This window comes from Erythrolamprus reginae, chromosome 1, assembly GCF_031021105.1.
Source record: "Erythrolamprus reginae isolate rEryReg1 chromosome 1, rEryReg1.hap1, whole genome shotgun sequence".
Lineage (NCBI taxonomy): Eukaryota > Metazoa > Chordata > Lepidosauria > Squamata > Dipsadidae > Erythrolamprus > Erythrolamprus reginae.
In genome coordinates this window covers 123,689,150-123,709,437 of record NC_091950.1, presented here as the reverse complement: position 1 = coordinate 123,709,437, position 20,288 = coordinate 123,689,150, and the positions used below count along the sequence as shown (strand labels likewise).

The following is a 20,288-nucleotide window of genomic DNA, read 5'->3' as shown; positions in this document are numbered from 1 at the left end:
AAAATGGCACTTTGCTGGCTGGGGAATTCTGGGAGTTGAAGTCCAAATATCTTCAAGTTGCCAAGGTTGGGAAACACTGCTTTAGAAAGCCAAATCCTGAAGATGAAACTCAAATACTGTGGCCACCTAATGAGAAGGAAGGACTCACTGGAGAAGAGCCTAATGTTGGGAATTATTGAGGGCAAAAGAAGAAGGGGACGGCAGAGAATGAGGTGGCTGGATTGAGTCACTGAAGCAGTTAACGTGAGCTTAAATAGACTCCAGAGGATGGTAGAGGACAGGAAGGCATGGAGGGATGTTGTCCATGGGGCCCTCAGACATGACTTTGCAGCTATCAACAAATATAAAAGAAAGAAATATCTACATTTATAAATGCTTCTGTCTTGGTAATTCATGTATGCAGATGCAATTTCCTTGTTGCTCATGGAAACACAAACAGAATACTTTACAATGGGAGGAGTTCAAACATTGATGAGAATGACTGAGCACTAAGTAATCATGTGTGTGAAATTACCCTGACAAGAAACAATTTGCACTACTACGCTGGTAATGTTAGGAACTGAGCTGAATATATTTGGTACCGAAGAGACATATGAAGACATCAACCAATCCCTAGGACGTTCAAGCTATAACACAACTTTTAAATCACTCACATTTATAACCAGAACCAAAGATGGCTTCTTATAATTCAACAAACTAGTAAGTGTGCAATTTTGTTGTTAGATACCAGTCCTCATTGCTTCATTGCTGCTGTGTGATAAATGCTTTGCTTTTATGTTGCCACAACTGACAGCTTTTCAGGTTATAATTATCACACCTGAAAAAGAGAGAACTTCCCACTGAAATGTGAACAGGGTTTAGCATTTTCTGTCTTTCTCGTCTTATATTCCGTGGCAATGTGCTGTGACTTTTTTTCCATCACATAATTCATCTTGCCCAAAAATGATGCTTGTTTTGCAGATAAAAGGTTCTTCCAGAACAGTGTCACTGTGATGAAGAGTAATGAATAGTATAAAGGTGAAACTGGAGTGGGGTGAAGGGAGAAAACGTTATCAGATGAATATTAATGCTTTTGCAATAAAAGAAAAAAGTCTGAAGGTGGGGAAACTGACAGCTGTGACAAACTGAGCTATAAGTAAGTTGTAATGCTTGTAGTATCATTCAATCTACGTTTCCTTCATTGTTGAACAAATTCAATTCACTGGAATGTATCTCTGAGTAAATGCAGAGAGAGGACAGCACTATTAAATAATAGGTACAGTGATCCCTCGATTAGCACGGTCTCAATTAGTGCGAAACGCTGCAACGCGGTTTTTCAAAAAATATTAATTAAAAAATACTACACGGTTTTTTTGCTATACCACGGTTTTTCCCACCCGATGACGTCATACGTCATCACCAAGAGTCACTTCTCTGTCTCTTTCTCTTTCTTTCCTGTCACTATGCTTCAATCATTTTCTCATTTCTCTTTTTTCTCCCCTTTTTTCTATCATTTCTCTCTCTCTTTCTTCCTCTCTCACACTCTCTTCCTCCCTTCTCTCTCCCCCCCTCCACTTGCCCACGAGAAGAAAAAAAGCAACCTCTGCCGGGCAGCTCCCCTTGTGCCCCCGCTTTGTGCCTGCCTCTTTTGGGGATTTCTTTTTCTTTTCTTTTTTGCGCTGGCAGCGGGAGCTGTTGGGGAGGGCTCTGCCGGGAAGGCCTCTCAGCTGCAGAGCCGAATGGGGGCGGAGGCAACAGCGGAGCCCGGTGCTGGGGCCATGCGAGGCTGTTCATCCAGGGGGGCGTGGACTGGCAAGTCGCCCTCCTTTCTCTCTCTCAAGATCGCTTGCCGCTTGCCGCTTGCCTATTGCAGCGAAGGAGGCGAAGCAAGGCTCCAAGCTGCAAAGCGGCAAGCGGCAAGCGATCTTGGAGTTTCCCCTTTGCCTGGGCGGCAGGAAGACCAAGGGAAGTTTCCTTCAGCCGCCCAACACCTGATCCGCTCCGCAGCGCGGCAGCAGCGAGGAGCCGAAGATGGGGTTTCCCCTTTGCCTTTACCCCATCTTCGGCTCCTCGCTGCTTCCGCGCTGCGGAGCAGATCAGCTGTTGGGCGGCTGAAGGAAACTTCCCTTGGTCTTCCCCGCCGCCCACACGCAAACTCCACCATCTGCGCATGTGCGGCCATGAAAAAAATGGCGCACATGCGCAGATGGTGGTTTTTACTTCCGCATCCGGTATAACGCGGAAATCGGTTAGCGCGGGAGGTCTTGGAACGTAACCCCCGCGCTAACCGAGGGATCACTGTATATGGAAAAGGCTTTGAAAGGCATATTTTGGCTGTAGGCAGACTATGCATCCCATATCTTCTATTTACATGAGCTGTATTGAAATTGTGGCAGAGTTTCTCCTACCATAAAAAAAGTGGTCAAGGTAAAAAAAAAGATTTATGAAGTGTTTGTAATGGGCTACAGCAGCAGTCCCCAAACTACGGCCCGCGGGCTGCATGCGGCCCACTAAGGCCATTTATCCGGCCCGTGGGTGAGTGACAGGAGTGTACATCTAATTTTCCATGAATAAAATGTGGTATTTTGTTAGTAACTAATATCAGTCATCAAAAAAGTTGCAAAAGTTTTTTTTCTAATTTTGTCATTTTCTTCTAATTAAATTCCCTCCTCAAAAAAGTACACCAATTATGTTTCTAACTTATTAACCATTATGCCAAAGTGCTTCCTTCTTTCTTTATACATTTTTCTATAAGCCAAGAAAACCTTGTATAGCCAGTCAGATGTTAACAAAAGAAAATTAAAAACAAAACATAAACATATATGAATTTCAGACTTCTTTCCCCCCCCTCTAAATAGTACATTCCCATTTTGTTTTTTACTTTAAAATAAGGTAGGTGCATTGTGTGTAGGGTTTTTTTTATAGTCCGGCCCTCCAACAGTCCGAGGGACAGTGAACTGGCCCCCTGTGTAAAAGGTTTGGGGACTCCTGGGCTACAGCTTTGTAGCTATTCTAAGATTTATATCTGGATAACACATGTGTAAAAAAAATAAATTATTTGATGGGCGGAAAATGTTTCAGGAACTTTTAGAATGATAGAGTAGAAAGACCTCAGTTGTCTAATCCAACCCCTTGTTGAGTGCAACTTTAATTGTCTAATATAATAATAATAATAATAATAATAATAATAATAATAATAATAATAATAATAATATTTATTAGATTTGTATGCCGCCCCTCTCTGAAGACTCGGGGCAGCTCACAACAATAATAAAAACAATATTATAGCAAAACAAATCTAATATTAAAAAAGAAGCATATAAAACCCTATCATATTTAAAAACCAAACAACACATACATACCAAACATAAAATATAAAGAGCCTGGGGGAAAGGTGTCTCAACTCTCCCATGCCTGGTGGTATAGATGGGTCTTGAGTAGTTTACAAAAGAAAAGGAGGGTGGGGGCAGTTCTAATCTCTGGGGGGAGTTGATTCCAGAGGGACGGGGCTGCCACAGAGAAGGCTCTTCCCCTGGGGCCCGCCAGATGACATTGTTTAGTTGATGGGACCCAGAGGAGGCCAACTCTGTGGGACCTTATCGGTCACTGGGATTCATGCGGTAGCAGGCAGTTCTGGAGGTACTCTGGTCCAATGCCATGTAGGGCTTTAAAGATCATAGCCAACACTTTGAATTGTGACTGGAAACTGATCGGCAGCCAATGCGATTGTGTAATGTTACACAATCACTTTCAATAGCAATAGCATTTAGCAATAACATTTAGACTTATATACCGCTTCATAGTGCTTTAACAGCTCTCTCTAAGCAGAATTAGCATATTGTCCCCCAACACTCTGGGTCCTCATTTTACCCACCTTGGGAGGATGGAAGGCTGAGTCAACCTTGAGCTGGTGGTGAGATTTGAACTGCTAAACTACATCTAGCAGTTAGCTGAAGTAGCCTGCAGTGCTGCACTCTGAGCACTGCACCACCCTGGCTCTTTCAATTCTATAGTAACCGTTTTTGTGACTAGATGGTGTTAGTTCTTGCAAATTTTCACCTTCTATTATACAGATGTAGATATAAATTGCCATGTGCTAAATAAATAAAAACTAGATAAAATATCTGTAAATGAGCATTATAAGACCCAGAGCACCAGAGATCTTCATTAATAGCTTTACAAAGAAATGGATTTTTTTCTAACTGTCTTACTATAGAGCATAGGTGTCAAACTCGATTTCATAGAGGACCACACTAGGGTTGTGTTTGACCTCAGGGTGGGTCGGGTGGGCATAGCCAGGATGGGTATGGCCATATTGATGTCACTCACGTTGGTGTGTATGTGCCTATGGTGACCCAAGTACTCTGCCATCAAAAATGGGCTCCTGAGCTCCGTTTTTGGTTGGGAGGGCCTCCTGCAGGGATGGGCTGCTGCCCAGATGGGGAGGAATGCAGTGGGGTAGTGAAAATGGAGCTCCACCCCAGAGCACCCAATTTGCACTGAAGGATGTTGAAAGAAAATGCAGGGCATCCTGCATAAGCTACGCCCACAGTGTGGTAGTAAAAATTCTGGTAGCCCTTCACTGGCCTCCAATAATGTTGAAGGGTTTCCTGCCCTTCAATAATGTTCTTAAAAATCATGTACAGGTAGTTCTCGACTTACAACAGTTCATTTAGTGACAGTTTTGTAACTTTTTTACACTTACAAGCTTTGCCACATTTTCATGATCATGTGATCAAAATTCAGATGCTTGTGCAACTGAATCATACTTATGATCGTTGTTATGCTCTAAGGTCTCATGATCCCCTTTTGCAACTTTCTGACAAGTTAAATCAACGGGGAAGCCTGATTCATTTAACAACTAGGTTTCTAACTTATCAACTGCAGTGATTCTCTTAGCAACTGTGGCAAGAAAGGTGGTAAAATGGGGTGAAATTCACTTAACAAATGTCTCACTTAATGTTCTGCCGGGCTCTCTGATAGGAGCCTCCCGAAAATTCAAGGGTACAAATTTCAGACACACACACGTTTGAAAATTCAAAACAATGTTCTTTATCACAAAATTCAAAATAAACTAAGCACTCTTTTTGTATTGCAAAGAGCACTCTTCCCAAAACAACCGGGTAGACTGTACAATTTCCCTTAAGCAGTCATTAAGTACTTAGCTAGCAGCTGTGAAGAAACTTCACACCCCTTCTTCTTCCAACGAAGTGAGACACACACACACACACATTGCTCTGCTTTGTTTTCCAAGGCGTGAAAAAGCAACAAAGTCCAGAAAACAAAGGATTCCTGACGAACTCTGATCAGATATTCTTCCACAATGGCCAAACCCACATGCTGCTATTTATAGCAGCAGCCCTAATTACTGGAGCCCCATCCAAACACAGGTGGCCTCACTTATTTCCTGTAATATGTTCTTACTTGGTCTCTTCTATGCATAATTCTGCGCTTCCGTGGGTCCAAAATGTCATCATCTGAATCAAGGAAGATAAGGGAGATTGACTGCCTGGGCTGTGTGCCAAGCCCTCCTCTGCCGAGTCACTCCCACCTTCTTCTTTGTCCAAGGAAACTAAACTCTGAACTGATTCTGTCGGCAATAACACGGGCCTGTGACATGTTGAATTTCCCCCTGCATCCACCTCCCCAGAGCCAACCACAACACTTAACAACAGAAATTCTGAGCTCAATCGTGGCCATAAGTTGAGGATGACTTGTATATTAAGTTAGTGTCTCCCAATATTTGCTTGATCATGTCAACCATGAGAGGTGGTTGACCATAAGAATCAACCATGAGAGGTGACCTTATTGAGACTGTCAAGGTAATCGTTACATGAGAATAAATGTCCAATAAATAATATTCTAATCCCTTAGATCTTGAGATTGGTTTTGCCACATTAGTGAAGCATGGGCTATAACAACTTCCTCTTTGACCAAGATTGACATTATATTGAAGATAAGACAAAAATACTTCTGACCTGAGTGGTATCGTATTGGGTGTTTCCACCAAGAGAATAGATTCTTCCTCATTCTTCTCCAGATTTTCTGTGATCCCTCCCATTCTGCCTGGGAGAAAAGAGGGAGTTTGATGATTTGGGTTAAATAAGATGCAACTACTTCAGCTTCAACCACAACAACACAAGAGCACACAACAGATTTAAACTTAACATTAACCGCTCCAAACTTGACTGTAAAAAATATGACTTCAGTAACCGAGTTGTCGAAGCGTGGAACTCATTACCGGACTCCATAGTGTCATCCCCAAACCCCCAACACTTTACCCTTAGATTATCTATGGTTGACCTATCCAGATTCCTAAGAGGTCAGTAAGGGGCGAGTACAAGTGCACTAGAGTGCCTTCCGTCCCCTGTCCTATTGCTCTCCTATATCTCCTATACCTTTCTTCTATTCCTATATCTCTTCTTCTATTCTTTCATTGATATGTTCTATTACTACACCTTCTTTTCTATTCTTTCTTAGATATATTTTACTATGAGTATCTCCTCTATAACCTTCATCATGTATTTTACTATGTGTATATAGATATATACCCACTAAAACCCTCATTGTGTATTGGACAAAATAAATAAAATAAAAAATAAATGCCGTGGTAAACTTTCTGAGTGGATTACAATAAGATTAGATTAGATTAGATTTATTGGATTTATATGCCGCCCCTCTCCGCAAGAGTTTGTTAACAGTTTTGAAACTTTACTTTTGTATTATTATCTCTCTTATTCATTAAACATGAAAGTCAGTAAACTGAACATTTAAAGATGTACCATAAATCCTATTGACTGGTGCTAATGGTTGATATGGGTCGCTGCCAGCGTCCTAGGTATCAACCAAGTATCTTCTTAAAATATATGATGTTCCGAGTATTGCTGTAATTTGCAGTTCCACTGGTGTTATTGCAGGAAGCTGCAATTCCTTGATTTGTTTTATGAAATTCTTGGACATGGTACCAACTGCCCCAATGACAATGGGTATCACTGTTACATGTTTTCATCCATAGCCATGTATTTTCAATGGCCAGGTCATGATATTTTTTATTTTTTTCCAGTTCTTTTTCTTCGATTCTGGCATCTCCTGGTACCGCAATATCAATAAAATATATGCTTTGGTCCTCAACAACTGCAGTATCTGGCATGTTGTGTTCTAAATGATGATCCATTTGTATTCAAAAGTCCCTCAAGATCATCACCATTTTATTTTCCGTAACTTTTTCTACTTTGTGCTCCCATGTCTTTTTGGAGACAGGTATGTCATATTTTTTACATAATGACCAGTGGACTAATTTAGCAACTCAAACATATCTAGCTTTGTAATCAGTTTGCATGATTTCCCTACACTTACATATTAAATGTAAAACAGTTTCAACTTTGTAGCTGCAAAGCCGGCAGTTTGGGTTCAGTGGATTTTTGTATCTTCGCTTTCATGGCATTAATTTGTAGTGCTTCTTCTTGAGCAGTGAGTATTAAACTTTCCACTTCTTTCCTGATGGTTCCCATCTTAAGCCATGCCCATGTAAGAGTGTCATCACATTTTTTTCAATGTTTTTCAAGTGTTGTCCATGCAAAGCTTTGGTTTTTTCACCTATTTAATCTGTCATCCAGCTATTTTCCTTATATTCTGCCTTTGTTTCTATTGTTTTTATAATGTTCTCCGTTTTCACAATCTGCAGCAACTTTTCTATACTTTAGTTCACATAATCATTCAAACTTCGTTTTTCTTCTACAGTTTGACGGATTTGCAATAGCCCTCTGCCTCCTATTTTTCTTGGCAGGTATAACCTGTCAATGTCACTTCATGGATGTAAACCGTGGTACATATTCAAAAGTTTGCATGTTTTCCAGTTCAGCCAAAGTTCAGTTGATGATTCTAGCTGAGAAGTATATCACTGGAACTGCCCATGTATTAATGGCTTTAATTATGTTTCCAGCATTCAAGCTTTGATTTTAGTATTTTGCGGACCGTCCTGATGTATTCCTTTTGTGTTGACTTTTTGACTTTTCCATTCAAGGTATTATTTGCTTCCAATATGCCTATATATGTGTAACCATCATCCTTTGGTAATGCTTTCATTACATTACTATTCATTCATTACTAATTCCCAGTTCTATTCCTTCTATATATTTTTTTTCATTTTTCTTCACTGCAAGGATAATATAGCACATTTTTCAAGTCCTAAGTTCATTTTGATGTCACTACTGAACAGTTGAACTGTGTTGAGTATTGATTTAAGTTCAGTGGGGCTTTTTGCATACATTTTAAAGTCATCCATGTAGAGTAGCTGGTTTATCTTGCCATGTTGGCTTGGTATTTGGTGTCCCCGTTTTGTGTTCCATTATTGTCAATGGAATAAATGACATGTTAAACAGTGGTGTTGAAACTGAGTCTTCTTGGAAGATTCCTCATCTGATGTTGACTTCAGCAATGTAATCCCCATTTGCTGTTAGAAATGTTTTCCATTTTTGCACATTTGCTTTCAAAAATGTACAGATATCTTTGCTGATTCGAAAGTTTTCCAGACAGGTGTTAATTCAGCTGTGAGTAAAGAGTCAAATACTTTCTTGTAATCAATCCATGCCATATTTACATTCATTTTCTTCATTTTACATTTTTAGTATCATTTTGTCAATGAGCAGCTGATCTTTTGCCCCCTTGATTTTTTTTATAATTTCCTTTTTGTTCTACTGAATATAGACTGTTTTCCATCATACTGAATTTGCCAGTATTCCTGTAAAACGTTTGAAAGTTTTTGGCAGACAAGTAATTGGCGATACTTGCTTGGTTCTGTGCCCTTTTCTGGATCTTTCATTATCAAATATTTTCGGCCAGCTGTTAACCATTATTTGTTTGTTGAATTTTGGAGCATTTGATTAAATTGAATGGCCATGTGATGATGGAGGCTGGTCAGGTGTTTAGCCAGTATCCATGCAATTCGTCCAGGTCAAGTGCACTCCAGTTCTTGATCTTCTTTGCTTGCTTTATAACCATGTCAGTTGTTATTATAATATCTTTGAATTTTGTTTCGTGTTGCTTGTTGTTGAATATCTTTGATCCAGAAGGCAACTTTGTTGTATTCCATTGGGTTTTCCCACAGTTCTTTCCAAACGTTTAAAGTTTTTTCTTTGCATGGGTGAACATTAATTTGGACTTGATTTTCATCAAGGAATGGTAGAAGAGGTGTTGCTTACTTCTAAACTGGACATTTTCATGGTATTGTTTTATTCGTCCTTTGCATCTTCAATTTTCTTTAGTATTGCTATTACATGCTGTTTTATTTCTTCCGTGATTTCCAATATTATTTTTTCCTCCAGGCTGTATTTTTTGTATATACTATTTTTCAGCTTTTTTCTTAATTTTCCTTCTTGTAAGTACTTTAAATTGCTGACATTCTTTCGTAGTTTTAAAATTTTATTTTCAAGTCAAATTTTCCACTTTGATGTTCTACGGGGTTTCTTTTTTGGCATTTTATAAACCCCATTCTGCAATTATAACAATTATAGCTGTGCTATATATTATTTATTTGGTTTCATATAATATGCTCAATAAAATGGAAGTTAAAATGTTGTTGTTGTTGTTGTTTACTTTATTCATTAAACATGAAACTCAGTCAACTGAACATTCACAAATGATTGATACAAGTTGCTACCGGCATCCTAGATATCAACCAAGGACCTTCTTAAGATGTATGATGTTCTGAGTAGTGCAGGTTTTTTGCAGTTCTGCTGGTGTTATTGCAGGAAGCTGCAATTTCTTGATGTCTTTTATAAAATTCTTGGACATGGTACCAAGTGTCCCGATGACAATGATATCACTGTTACATGTTTAATTCATAATCGCATATTTTCTATGGCCAAATCATGATATTTTGTTATTTTTTCCAGTTCTTTTTCTTCTTCTTGTTGTTGTTGTTGTTGTTGTTATTATTATTATTATTATTATTATTATTATTATTATTCCTGTTAACTACTTTGTCACTAATATAATATATAATATAGAGAAGACAGGTCAATAATTTCCAAATTGATTTAGTAGTTTAAAGAGGGTCTGTTTCACAAGGGGTGGAATCTAATGTAGTAATATAGTAATCACTACAACTACAGAGGATAATATGTGTATTTGGGGGGGGGGGTATGCACATTTTAAAATGTTTTGATTGTTTTGTGTTCTTTATCCTTTTTTCATTTCTTTTATACATTTTTCTGCTATTTTGTATTTTAATCTTGTCTTGAACAATACATATATGTGTGTGTGTGTGTGTGTGTGTGTGTGTGTGTGTGTGTGTGTGTGACGAGACGCGATCCCCGCTGGACGGGGGTCTCGACAACCCTGTGATGGTTCACTTTACGAGGCCCAATCCTGAAACCATTACTAGTGCTTACCAATGAAACACGGAGTCAATGGTCTGGGTAAAGTGACAAAGCTTTATTGTTTACAGGTGTGCTTTTTATACCCTTCATATGCAAATGAAGGGGTTTCAGCTAGTAATTTTCTATTGGCTAAATACAAGTCTAATTTCTCCTAATATACGTTTCTTATAGGCTACAAATATAAGGTTTTTCAAATCTATAGGCTAATAATAAAACTTTTGAATACGCTAGTTATCATAGGCTATTTCTATATGCAAAAATAAGGCTTCTGAGCACCTAACTGTTCATTGGCTATTTCTATTAAGCTTCTAATTGGTTATAAAAGGTATCATCTACAGCAGGGGTCCCCAAACTTTTTACACAGGGGGCCAGTTCACTGTCCCTCGGACTGTTGGAGGGCCGGAATATACAAAAAACCTAGGAACAAATCCCTATGCACACTGCACATACCTTATTTTAAAGTAAAAAACGAAATGGAAATGTACTATTTAGAGTGGGGGGGGGAAGAAGTCTGAAATTCATATATGTTTATGTTTTGTTTTTAATTTTCTTTTGTTAACATCTGATTGTCTATACAAGTTTTTCTTCGCTTATAGAAAAATGTATAAAGAAAGATGGAAGCACTTTGGCATAATGGTTAATAAGTTAGAAATGTAATTGGTGTTGTACTTTTTAAAGGAGGGAATTTAATGAAAAGAAAATGAATGTAACTGGATGACAAAATTAGAAAAAAAACTTTTGCAACTTTTTTGATGATTGATATTAGTTACTAACAAAATACCACATTTTATTCATGGAAAATTAGATGTGCTCCTGTCACTCACCTGCGGGCCAGATAAATGGCCTCAGCGGGCCGCATGCGGCCCACGGGCCGTAGTTTGGGGACCGCTGATCTACAGCTTATGATAGGCTACTAAATTCTCACTTTATGCACCTATCGGTAACTGAGTTGCCAGCCAATCACACTGCCAGTGTCTTATCTCGTGCCAGGAGCGCTGTTGAGGGTTTTTTCTTACTGTGTGAAAAGTTCATGGCCATTGTATGACTCACTGTTTCTGGGCAAATCTTCACCATGCTTTTTCAGATAACTGTCTCTGTGTATATCCTAAAGCATAGCTAATATTTGGCTTACACAATCCCTACATGTGTGTGTGTGTGTGTGTGTGTTTTCTGGGAATGACTGATTTATTGCCTTGTTTCCAAAAGAGTTAAAGCTGCCAGTTCTAAAAAGTGAAAATAAAATAAAATAAAATCTTATCCTAGTTGGGCCAGACAGCTGACAGCTCCTCAGAAATCTATTTTCTTTGCTCTGGTGTATATAAACACCCCAAACAACACAGAACACCAGATGCTAAACTGGCATTTTCAACAATTTCAAATAACTGTTGAAAGATATTTCCCTTATGACCCATCTCTTAAGTGCTCAAGAAAGAACTCTGCCTTTCCCTTCTTTAACTGCCCTTGTTTAGGCTGATAAAATGTTGCTATATTTTACAGCAAGTAAACTCTTGCTGCTGTCAAGAACTCTAAACTGCTATTGCTAGTATAGAAGACAACAAACCCTTGAATTTTTAAAGCTTAAGTAATTCTTGAGGTGTAAGACTTATGCCCTCTAGAGGCACTTAAGTCACACAACATGTCCATAAAACACTTCCTTTCTCTTTGCTTCCTATGGTAATAGCAATAGCACTTAGTCTTATATACTGTTCCGTAGTTTACTGTTTCTAAGTGGTTTACAGCCAGTGATGGGCTCCTACGGGAACGGTCAGGAACGCAGTACCGGTAGCAAAATTTGGAGCTCCACCCCAGAGCACCCAATTTGCACTGAAAGATGTTTTTTAAAATATATACATATATTATTGGTTTTTTCACACACATAACACAATACAAACAACATACAACAGTCCTCTGTGCATGTGTCCCATCACCCAACTAAACATACATTCCCCACCACCAATTGGGGGGGGGTTTCAATTATTTACGAGTATATATTCTGTTATTTCCTCAGCTCTGATTTGCATTTATTTACAATTCAAAGAGTGACTTGAGTTTATTTTTCACCTTTTCATTGCAAATTTCACTTAACATATAATCTTTCACCTTGTCCCATCGTTCCATCAGTTTCTCCAGTTTGTTTTCATTAAAGTTGTTTAATCTTATTTCCATAATTTCAAAGTGAATGTGATCCAACATGTACCAGTACCAATTCTATAATGTCCATTTTTTAGCCTATTTCCAACCTAATACCACTACTGCTTGAGCGCTTTCCAGTGCTGCAGTTTTTATTTCTTTAAAATCTCTCAGTTCTCTTTGTTTATCTAATACCGCTATTTCTTTTGTAATTATCCACTTAATGTTTAACATCTTGTTTATTTCATTCTGCACTTCCTTCCAGAATTTCAGAACTTCAGCACACTCCCAGAACATATGCATGAAAACTCCTCTCTTTTGACACCCATGCCAACAATTACCTTTTCCTTTCCTCTGGAAGTGTGCAAGTTGTGATGGTGTATAATACCATTTATGTAAGATTTTCCTTCTCATCTCTCTAACCCTTGTATTCTTTACTTTTTGCATTTGCACTGAAAGATGTTGAAACAAAATGCATAAGCCACACCCACAGTGTGCTAGTAAAAAATTTGTTAGCCCACCACTGTTTACAGCATATTGCCCTAACAATCCTCATTTTACCGACCTCAGAAGGATGAAAGACTGAGTCAACTATGAGCTGTTCAGAGCAGCGGCGGTTTCCACTTAACTGCATACTGATGCACTGCGTGTGCATCCTGCGCATTTGGGCAGTCATGTACGTGTATGCATGCACGCCCATGCAAGCATTATCTCACACGATTTTGCTTCCGCGCATGTGCAGGAAGCAAAAATGTGCCGAAATCTCACGAGAGGATGCTCACATTTATGTGATTTCAACTCGTGAGATTTAGCTTCTGTGCATGCACACAAAGCAAAAAACACCCCCAAATTTAAAAAGAAAAGAAAAGAGAGAGATGGCGCCACCTGCTGGACTAGCAAAGATAGCACTGGAGCAGGCATGTGCAAAATGGTAGCAATCTACCATTGGTTCAGGGAAATCTTGCTTGATAAATGCATACACTCTCTCCATTACTTTTCATAAATCTTTATCTTATAACTGTCATCCAGAAGAATCTGTATCTTCTGTCATGGACTGAATGCTATATTCAGGAATTTCCTACTTTTATGCAGTGCTTTAAGTAGGTCTGTATCTTCAAAATGGGTTTAATATCATTGCTAAAAAAAAGGTCAATGTTTGGAGATTTATCTGGCAAAAAATAAGGACTTATTTAAAAATTGCTCATTTCAGATCTGGAAAATATAATGGCAGTTTTTTTTAAAGATGGAAAAAGTTAAAATTATCTTTGTTAGGAGCAATTGCTGCCATCAAACTGAATATTCTATCAATATTTTTCTGTTTTAAATTATTTCAAAAAGAATTTAAAATAAGATATTAAATTATCCTAATTCCATGTTCTGAGAGAGACTGTAGTTAAATGTCAACATAATATTATAAAAATTGCCATTACATTATGCAATTCAAGGTTTTTTTTCCTCTTTACCTCTTTCATTTTGTTTTTTTATCACTATACTTAAAGAGATCTTTAGATCTTGGAAATTTTTAAAGATTTTGACTTGGCCTAGTCTAGCCATTGAGTTGGTTTAATCAATCCAATGCTAATTAGATATTTCAATATTCATGATTGTGGATAATAACTAGGCTTATTCACTGTCAGAATGGTAATTTTCAAGTTAAGGTACGAACATTCATTTCTTTTTTAAAAAACATGTTTTAGCTGATTTCATTTTTGCCAGAAAAACAAAAATAGATTACTATTTACTTATACAATATTTATATAGTATAAGACTCTGGGTGAAGGACAAAATAAGAGTAAAATGGAAATAATAGTAAACAAATAAACTGAACAAGCTGCATGCATAACCTCAATCATTCAATCATTCCTCAATCATTCAATGAGGATCAAAGCCCTCGTAGAATAATATACCTTTATCTGCTTTTCAAAATATAACAACAGAGTTGGGAGGGACCTTGGAAGTTTTCTAGTCCAACTCCCTGTTTGGGCAGGAGATCCTACACTACTTCAGACAAATGGTTATCCAACATCTTCTTTAAAAACTTCCAGTGCTGGAGCATTCACAACTTCTGGAGGCAAGCTGTTCCGTGATCAATTGTTCTAACTGTCAGAAATTTTATCTAAGTTGCTTCTCTTCTTGATTATTCTCCACTCATTGTTTCTTGTCCTTCCTTAGGGTGCTTTGGAGAATAGCCTCTTCTTTTTGGCAATACCCTGATATATTGGAACACTGCTATGATGTCTCCCCTAGTCCTTTTCATTAAACTAGACAAACCCACAGCGGCAGGCCACCATTCCCAGTGCTACCGGAACGGGACTGTGACTGGGTGGGCGTGGCCAACTCAGTGTCACTCCCAGCCATTTGCCCTAAAGATAGAGGTGGGATTCATCCAGCTTGGACTGGTTCAGGCTAATCCTACTGGCTGGCCCCACCTGACCCATTTTTCTGCCTGTTTTGAAGTCCAAAAATCTTAAAGTTGCTAAGGTTGAATATCCTGGAGCTAGATGTTCTGATAGATCAGCATTTTTCAAATTTGGCAACTTTTAAGATGCATACACTTCAATTTCCAGAATGCTGTCTGGGGAATTCTGGAATTTAGGCTTGCAAGTTTGAAAAATCTGTTAAAAATGGGAAAATTAAGATTATTATTATTATTATTATTATTATTATTATTATTATTATTATTATATTTGTATGCCACCCCTCTCCGAAGACTCCGAAGATCCTTTTTAGGGATCTGTACTTTGATCTCCTTTAAAAAAACATATTACTGATTATCCTGAGCAGCATATCTAATAGACACAAAGTCCTCTCAATCACAAGAATTGTCTTCCATTCTCTTTATTTACAATATGGAACTCTAAAAATAGACACAAAGTTCTCCCAATCATAAAATTGTCCTCCTCTGCCTTTATTTATATTTTGCAGTAGTCAGATAATGAGAAAAGGCTGAGCAAGAGAGTTACATGGACAGACATTATCATTGATCTGATTTATCCTACAGCTTTTATCACTGATATTTAAGATTTCTTCCCTACCCCATCCCATTACTAATGTACTGATATGAGGAAAAGACACAAAGGATTTTTGATCCTCTTTCAAGCTTATTTTCTCAGAATTGGTTCTAAAAGTGGGTGTAAAATTGATTAGTCCAGAAATGTATCTGTGATAGCTGCCTTCAGTTTTAAAGAAATACATTAGGGTGGGTGGAACTCTACCATGTTTGTGTGGTAGAAGCAAAACATTCATCTATATCAGGGGTCCCCAATCTTTTGGACCTCAGGGACCACCAAGATCATAATTTTAAATCCCATGGAACTTAATTCATAATTTAAAGTCCCGCAAACCACTAATATGATTTTTTTAAAAAGATAAATACATCTGTAAAATAACGATTGGAGAACTTCCATTTTATTAATATGAAATATACCTATTTAATATAACGAAATTAAAATGCTCATTTAATTATAACAAAATCTTTAAAGATTGTTTTAATTGTAACAAAATAATAATATTAGTGCAATTATTACAAAATAATTGAAGCTTATTTGACTGTGGCTTGCTGATATTGTTGGGAAAGTCAGTCCCATATTCCAGAGCTGTAGCCATAGTCCCTCCCCTCCCCTCCACTCAGGGTGGCTCACAACAATAATAACAATACACAAATCCAATATTTAAAAACACAATTTAAAACCCTTATTAATAAAATAATCACACAACCCAATAAAACCATACTTAAAGCAGTAGTTGGGGGAGGGGGTCAATTTCCCCATGCCTGGTGGCAAAGGTGAGTTTTCAACAACTTATGAAAGACAAGGAGGGTGGGGGCAGTGAAGAGTCCAGAGACAGGAGGCTAACAAGACGGTTCCTTTATTTTCAGCTCTTTAAGACAAATGACATTCAGCTGGAACACGTCTGAATTTAACAGAGAACAGACGCCCTTTTATACTTTTGCGGCTCCCGCCAAAAGAGAACTGTCAGCGTCTGAGCCAATCAGGCGCGACTTCTATTTTTACACAGCTTGCATAGAGACAGCGTTTTACATAGGAACCAACTATTTACATAGGATTCAACACCCCTCCCTCCTTAGTCAGAGACAAGTCAATCTGCCAGCCATGTGACAAAGTCCTCCAATCGGCTCGGCCTACGCAGAGTTCTTTCCGACCTGCGCAGATCATTCGAGTCCTCGTTTTCAACGGTGGAGGTCGGTTCGCTTGTACCTCCACAGTGCAGCTGGGGCCGAGGCTGAGCTCCGGCCTGCTGTGTTGAGTGGGCAGGCACAACACCGACCTCCGAGGATGAAGATGGCTCGACATCGCTGGAGGACCTTTCCTGTCTTGGTAAGTCCATTTGTATGTCCATTAATGCGGGTTGCGCGTTAAAGTCTAGTAGGGGGGAAGAGTCTGTATTAGCGGTTTGTACAGGGGAGGCCTCAATGCGCCTTCATAAATGATCAATGTGCCTCCTCCACATTCGGCCATCATCCAATTTTACAACATAAGTTTTAGGGGCTGTTTGCTATACAATTGTTCCCTTCCCATTAGGATTTCAGCAGGAGTTTTGTGTGTGTGGGAATTAGGCGTAATATGTTGTGTTAACAAAAATTGGTCCAGATGCTGTTGTACATCCCCAGGGCCTGACCTGCGCAATGCCTCTTTTGCCACCCGAACGTACCGTTCTGCCAACCCATTAGCCCATGGCGAGTAAGGCGAGTTGAGAGCATGTCTGACCCCCAAGTTGTCCAAGAACAATTCAAATTGCCTGGCTGTCAATTGGGGCCCATTGTCTGACACTAAGATGTCAGGACAGCCATGGGTGGCAAACAAATGGTGCAGAATCTTAATGGTGGCACTAGTGGTTATATTATTCATTGCAATAATTTCAACCCACCTTGAAAATGCATCTCCCACTATCAAGAAATATTGAGACCCCACTGGCCCTGCAAAATCAATATGGACCCTGGACCAACGCCCTGCAGGTTGCTCCCACTCAACTGGAGCTGTTTTGGGGGGATTTGGCCGTGACTCTTGGCATGGGTCACACTTTGCTACCCACCTTTCAATGTCTGTATCCAGACCAGGCCACCATAAGTGCCACCTAGCTAAACCCTTCATCCTGACAATCCCAGGATGGCCCACATGTAACATAGTAAGTACTTTAGTCCTTAGACTTTCAGGAATGATTACTCTATCACCCCACAACAGACAACCCTTTACATATGACAGTTCCAGTCTTTTGTTTTTAAACTCAATTAAGTTTGCTTCTAAAGAGTCGTTATGCCACCCCTTGAGTACACAATTTACCACCTTTTGTAAAATCTGATCTTGCTGAGTGTGGTCAGCAACCTCTTTTGCTGTTGTTAGTGGGTTATCCTCAAGCTCTAGAATTAAAACATCAGCAGATGGGGCTGGGTCCTCAACTATTTCTGCCATGGGGCACCTACTTAGACTATCTGCGTGGTTGATGGCTTTACCTCCTTTATGAATAAGCTCATACTGGTAACCTGAAAGAAACAATGCCCATCTGATTAGTCTAGGAGACATAAATTGAGGTGTTGGTTTGTTAGGGGCTAGCAGGCGTAGCAAGGGTTTGTGGTCAGTGACTAACTCAAATTTCCTGCCAAAAAGGTAGTTATGAAACTTTTTTACCCCAGCCACTATAGCTAGAGCCTCTTTATCTAGCTGGCTGTAATTCCTCTCCGTACTAGTCATTGTCCTGGAAAAGAAAGCAATTGGGGCTTCTGTATTATTTGGCAAGACATGTGCCAAGACCCCCCCGACCCCATACGGGGACGCATCGCACATAAGCCTGACAGGTAGCAAAGTGCTATACTGAACTACCACACTTTTGGAAGTTAACAACTGCTTTATTTGCGAAAAGGCTTCATGCTCAGTTCTCCCCCATGTCCAAGGAGCTCCCTTCTGAAGCAGCCGGTGTAGAGGCTTTGCTGCTGTTGCCTTCTGCTTTAAAAAAACAGAATACAAATTTAGAAGGCCTAAAAATGCCTGCAATTCTGTCTTATTCTGTGGCTCTGGGGCTTCTCTAATGGCTTTTAATTTTTCAGTAGTGGGGTGGATGCCTTCGCTATCAATCCTATACCCTAAGAATTCCACACTGCTAGTTCCCCAAACGCACTTGTCTGGTTTGATTCTTAGACCTTTAGCTTGCAGTCTATGTAATACCTCCCTTATTCTCTGGTTGAGTTGAGATTGGTTTTCTCCTGAAATCAATATGTCATCAAAATAGGGAATAGTGCCCTTAATTCCTGACAACAAGCGTTCCATTATGCTTTGAAAAATCCCAGGGGCTATGCTTACCCCAAATTGCAATCTGGTACATTTAAACGCCCCCCTGTGAGTGACAATAATCTGCGCGAGTGCAGTTGGCTCATCGACAGGGAGCTGTTGATAAGCTTGCGCCAAATCGATCTTGGCGAACACTTTCCCTTCCCCCAGGGAGTGAAGAAGTTGTTGCACCACTGGAATGGGGTAAGGGTGATGCTGGAGGGCCTTATTAAGCGTTGACTTATAGTCAGCGCAAACCCTCAAAGAGCCATCAGGCTTTAAAGGCGTGACTATGGGTGTTTCCCAAGGCCCTTGATCCACGGGGACTAAAATGCCCTGGCCTATAAGCTTGTCAAGCTGTAGATCAAGCTTTGGAAGAAGCGGTAGGGGAACCCTACGGGGTTTGAGCCTGACAGGGGGGACCTTAGGGTCAATAGAAAAGGAGATAGGTGGCCCTTTGTAAGACCCCAAAGTGGAGCTAAAGACCTCAGGGAATTCCTGCAAGAAGTTAGGACTGTCAACAGATTTGATATTACAAATACCAGAGATTTCAATACCCAAAGGATCCATCCATGCCAATCCCAGAAGAGAGTGCCTAGCCCCTGCAACAACAATCAAAGGAAGGTTACATTTGACATGTTTGAACATAATTGGTACATTCACCTTCCCCAATACTGATATTATTCCCCCTTGAAAATCCTTAATTACTAAAGTAGTATGCATTAGATCAGATTTTGAGAGACTAGGCATGTACAATTTTAGCTTTTCCCATGGCATAATGGTATACTTAGACCCAGTGTCCAGTTCCATGTTGCGCGGCTTGTTGTTTAGGAGCAGTGAAATTATGATTTTGCTCCTGTTTTTTGTTGCCGTGCTATTTACGGAAAAATGTTTTTTACCTCTTGCGTAGTCACGGTTGATGGTTGAGTAGTTTCTGCGGCCAGAAAACCGAGGAAGTCGGTTTTCGCGCGGTTGAGCTGTTTGGGTCTGGAACCGAGGAGGCCGTGGGGTGGAAAAAGAGTCTTCTGGCATGGGGGCTCTGCAGGCTTCGGCGATGTGGCCCCGGGGGTTGCAGCAGCAGCAGATGGTGTCCTGGAAAGGGCAGCGTTGGCGCGGATGGTTCCCTCGGCAGCCGGAGCAGGGGGCGACGGGGCGAGGGTATCTGGGTTGTCTCGACTGGTCCTGTTGCAGCAGGAAACAGCTGTCCTCGGAGAAGGCAGGTGGGCTGAGGTTGTCTGGGGCCTCGGCGCAGGAAGCTTTGGAGTCGATCTGGGCAACGACTTCCTGCTTGTCATGTTTCTTCAACTCCTTGGCAGCAGCGTCGGCGACTTCTGCAGTTTGTGCCAGCTTGATTACTGCTTGGAGGGAAGGCTCGTCTTCTGTGAGGAGCTTGTTGCGGACCGTAGCATTTTTCATGCCGAAAATGAGGGCATCGGTGAGGCGAGCTTCTGGGTTGTCAAATTTACACTTTGACAGCACCGTATGAAGACGCGTAGAGTACTGGTTTATTGACTCGGAT

At 39.9% G+C, this 20,288-nt stretch overlaps 1 protein-coding gene across 3 annotated transcripts in view; it reads left to right on the top strand.

Moving 5' to 3' along the window:
- Positions 1-447: 447 nt before the first annotated feature.
- TUB (TUB bipartite transcription factor) overlaps positions 448-20,288 on the top strand; it is a 122,347-nt gene continuing 102,506 nt past the window's right edge. The window contains exon 1 of one of the 3 annotated variants that reach the window (XM_070763792.1): positions 448-699. In XM_070763792.1, coding sequence (XP_070619893.1) covers positions 674-699 — 26 coding nt within the window. In that variant the 5' untranslated portion in view covers positions 448-673. The remainder of the gene's footprint in view (positions 700-20,288) is intronic. The other 2 variants (XM_070763806.1, XM_070763784.1) reach the window with 2 other exon arrangements.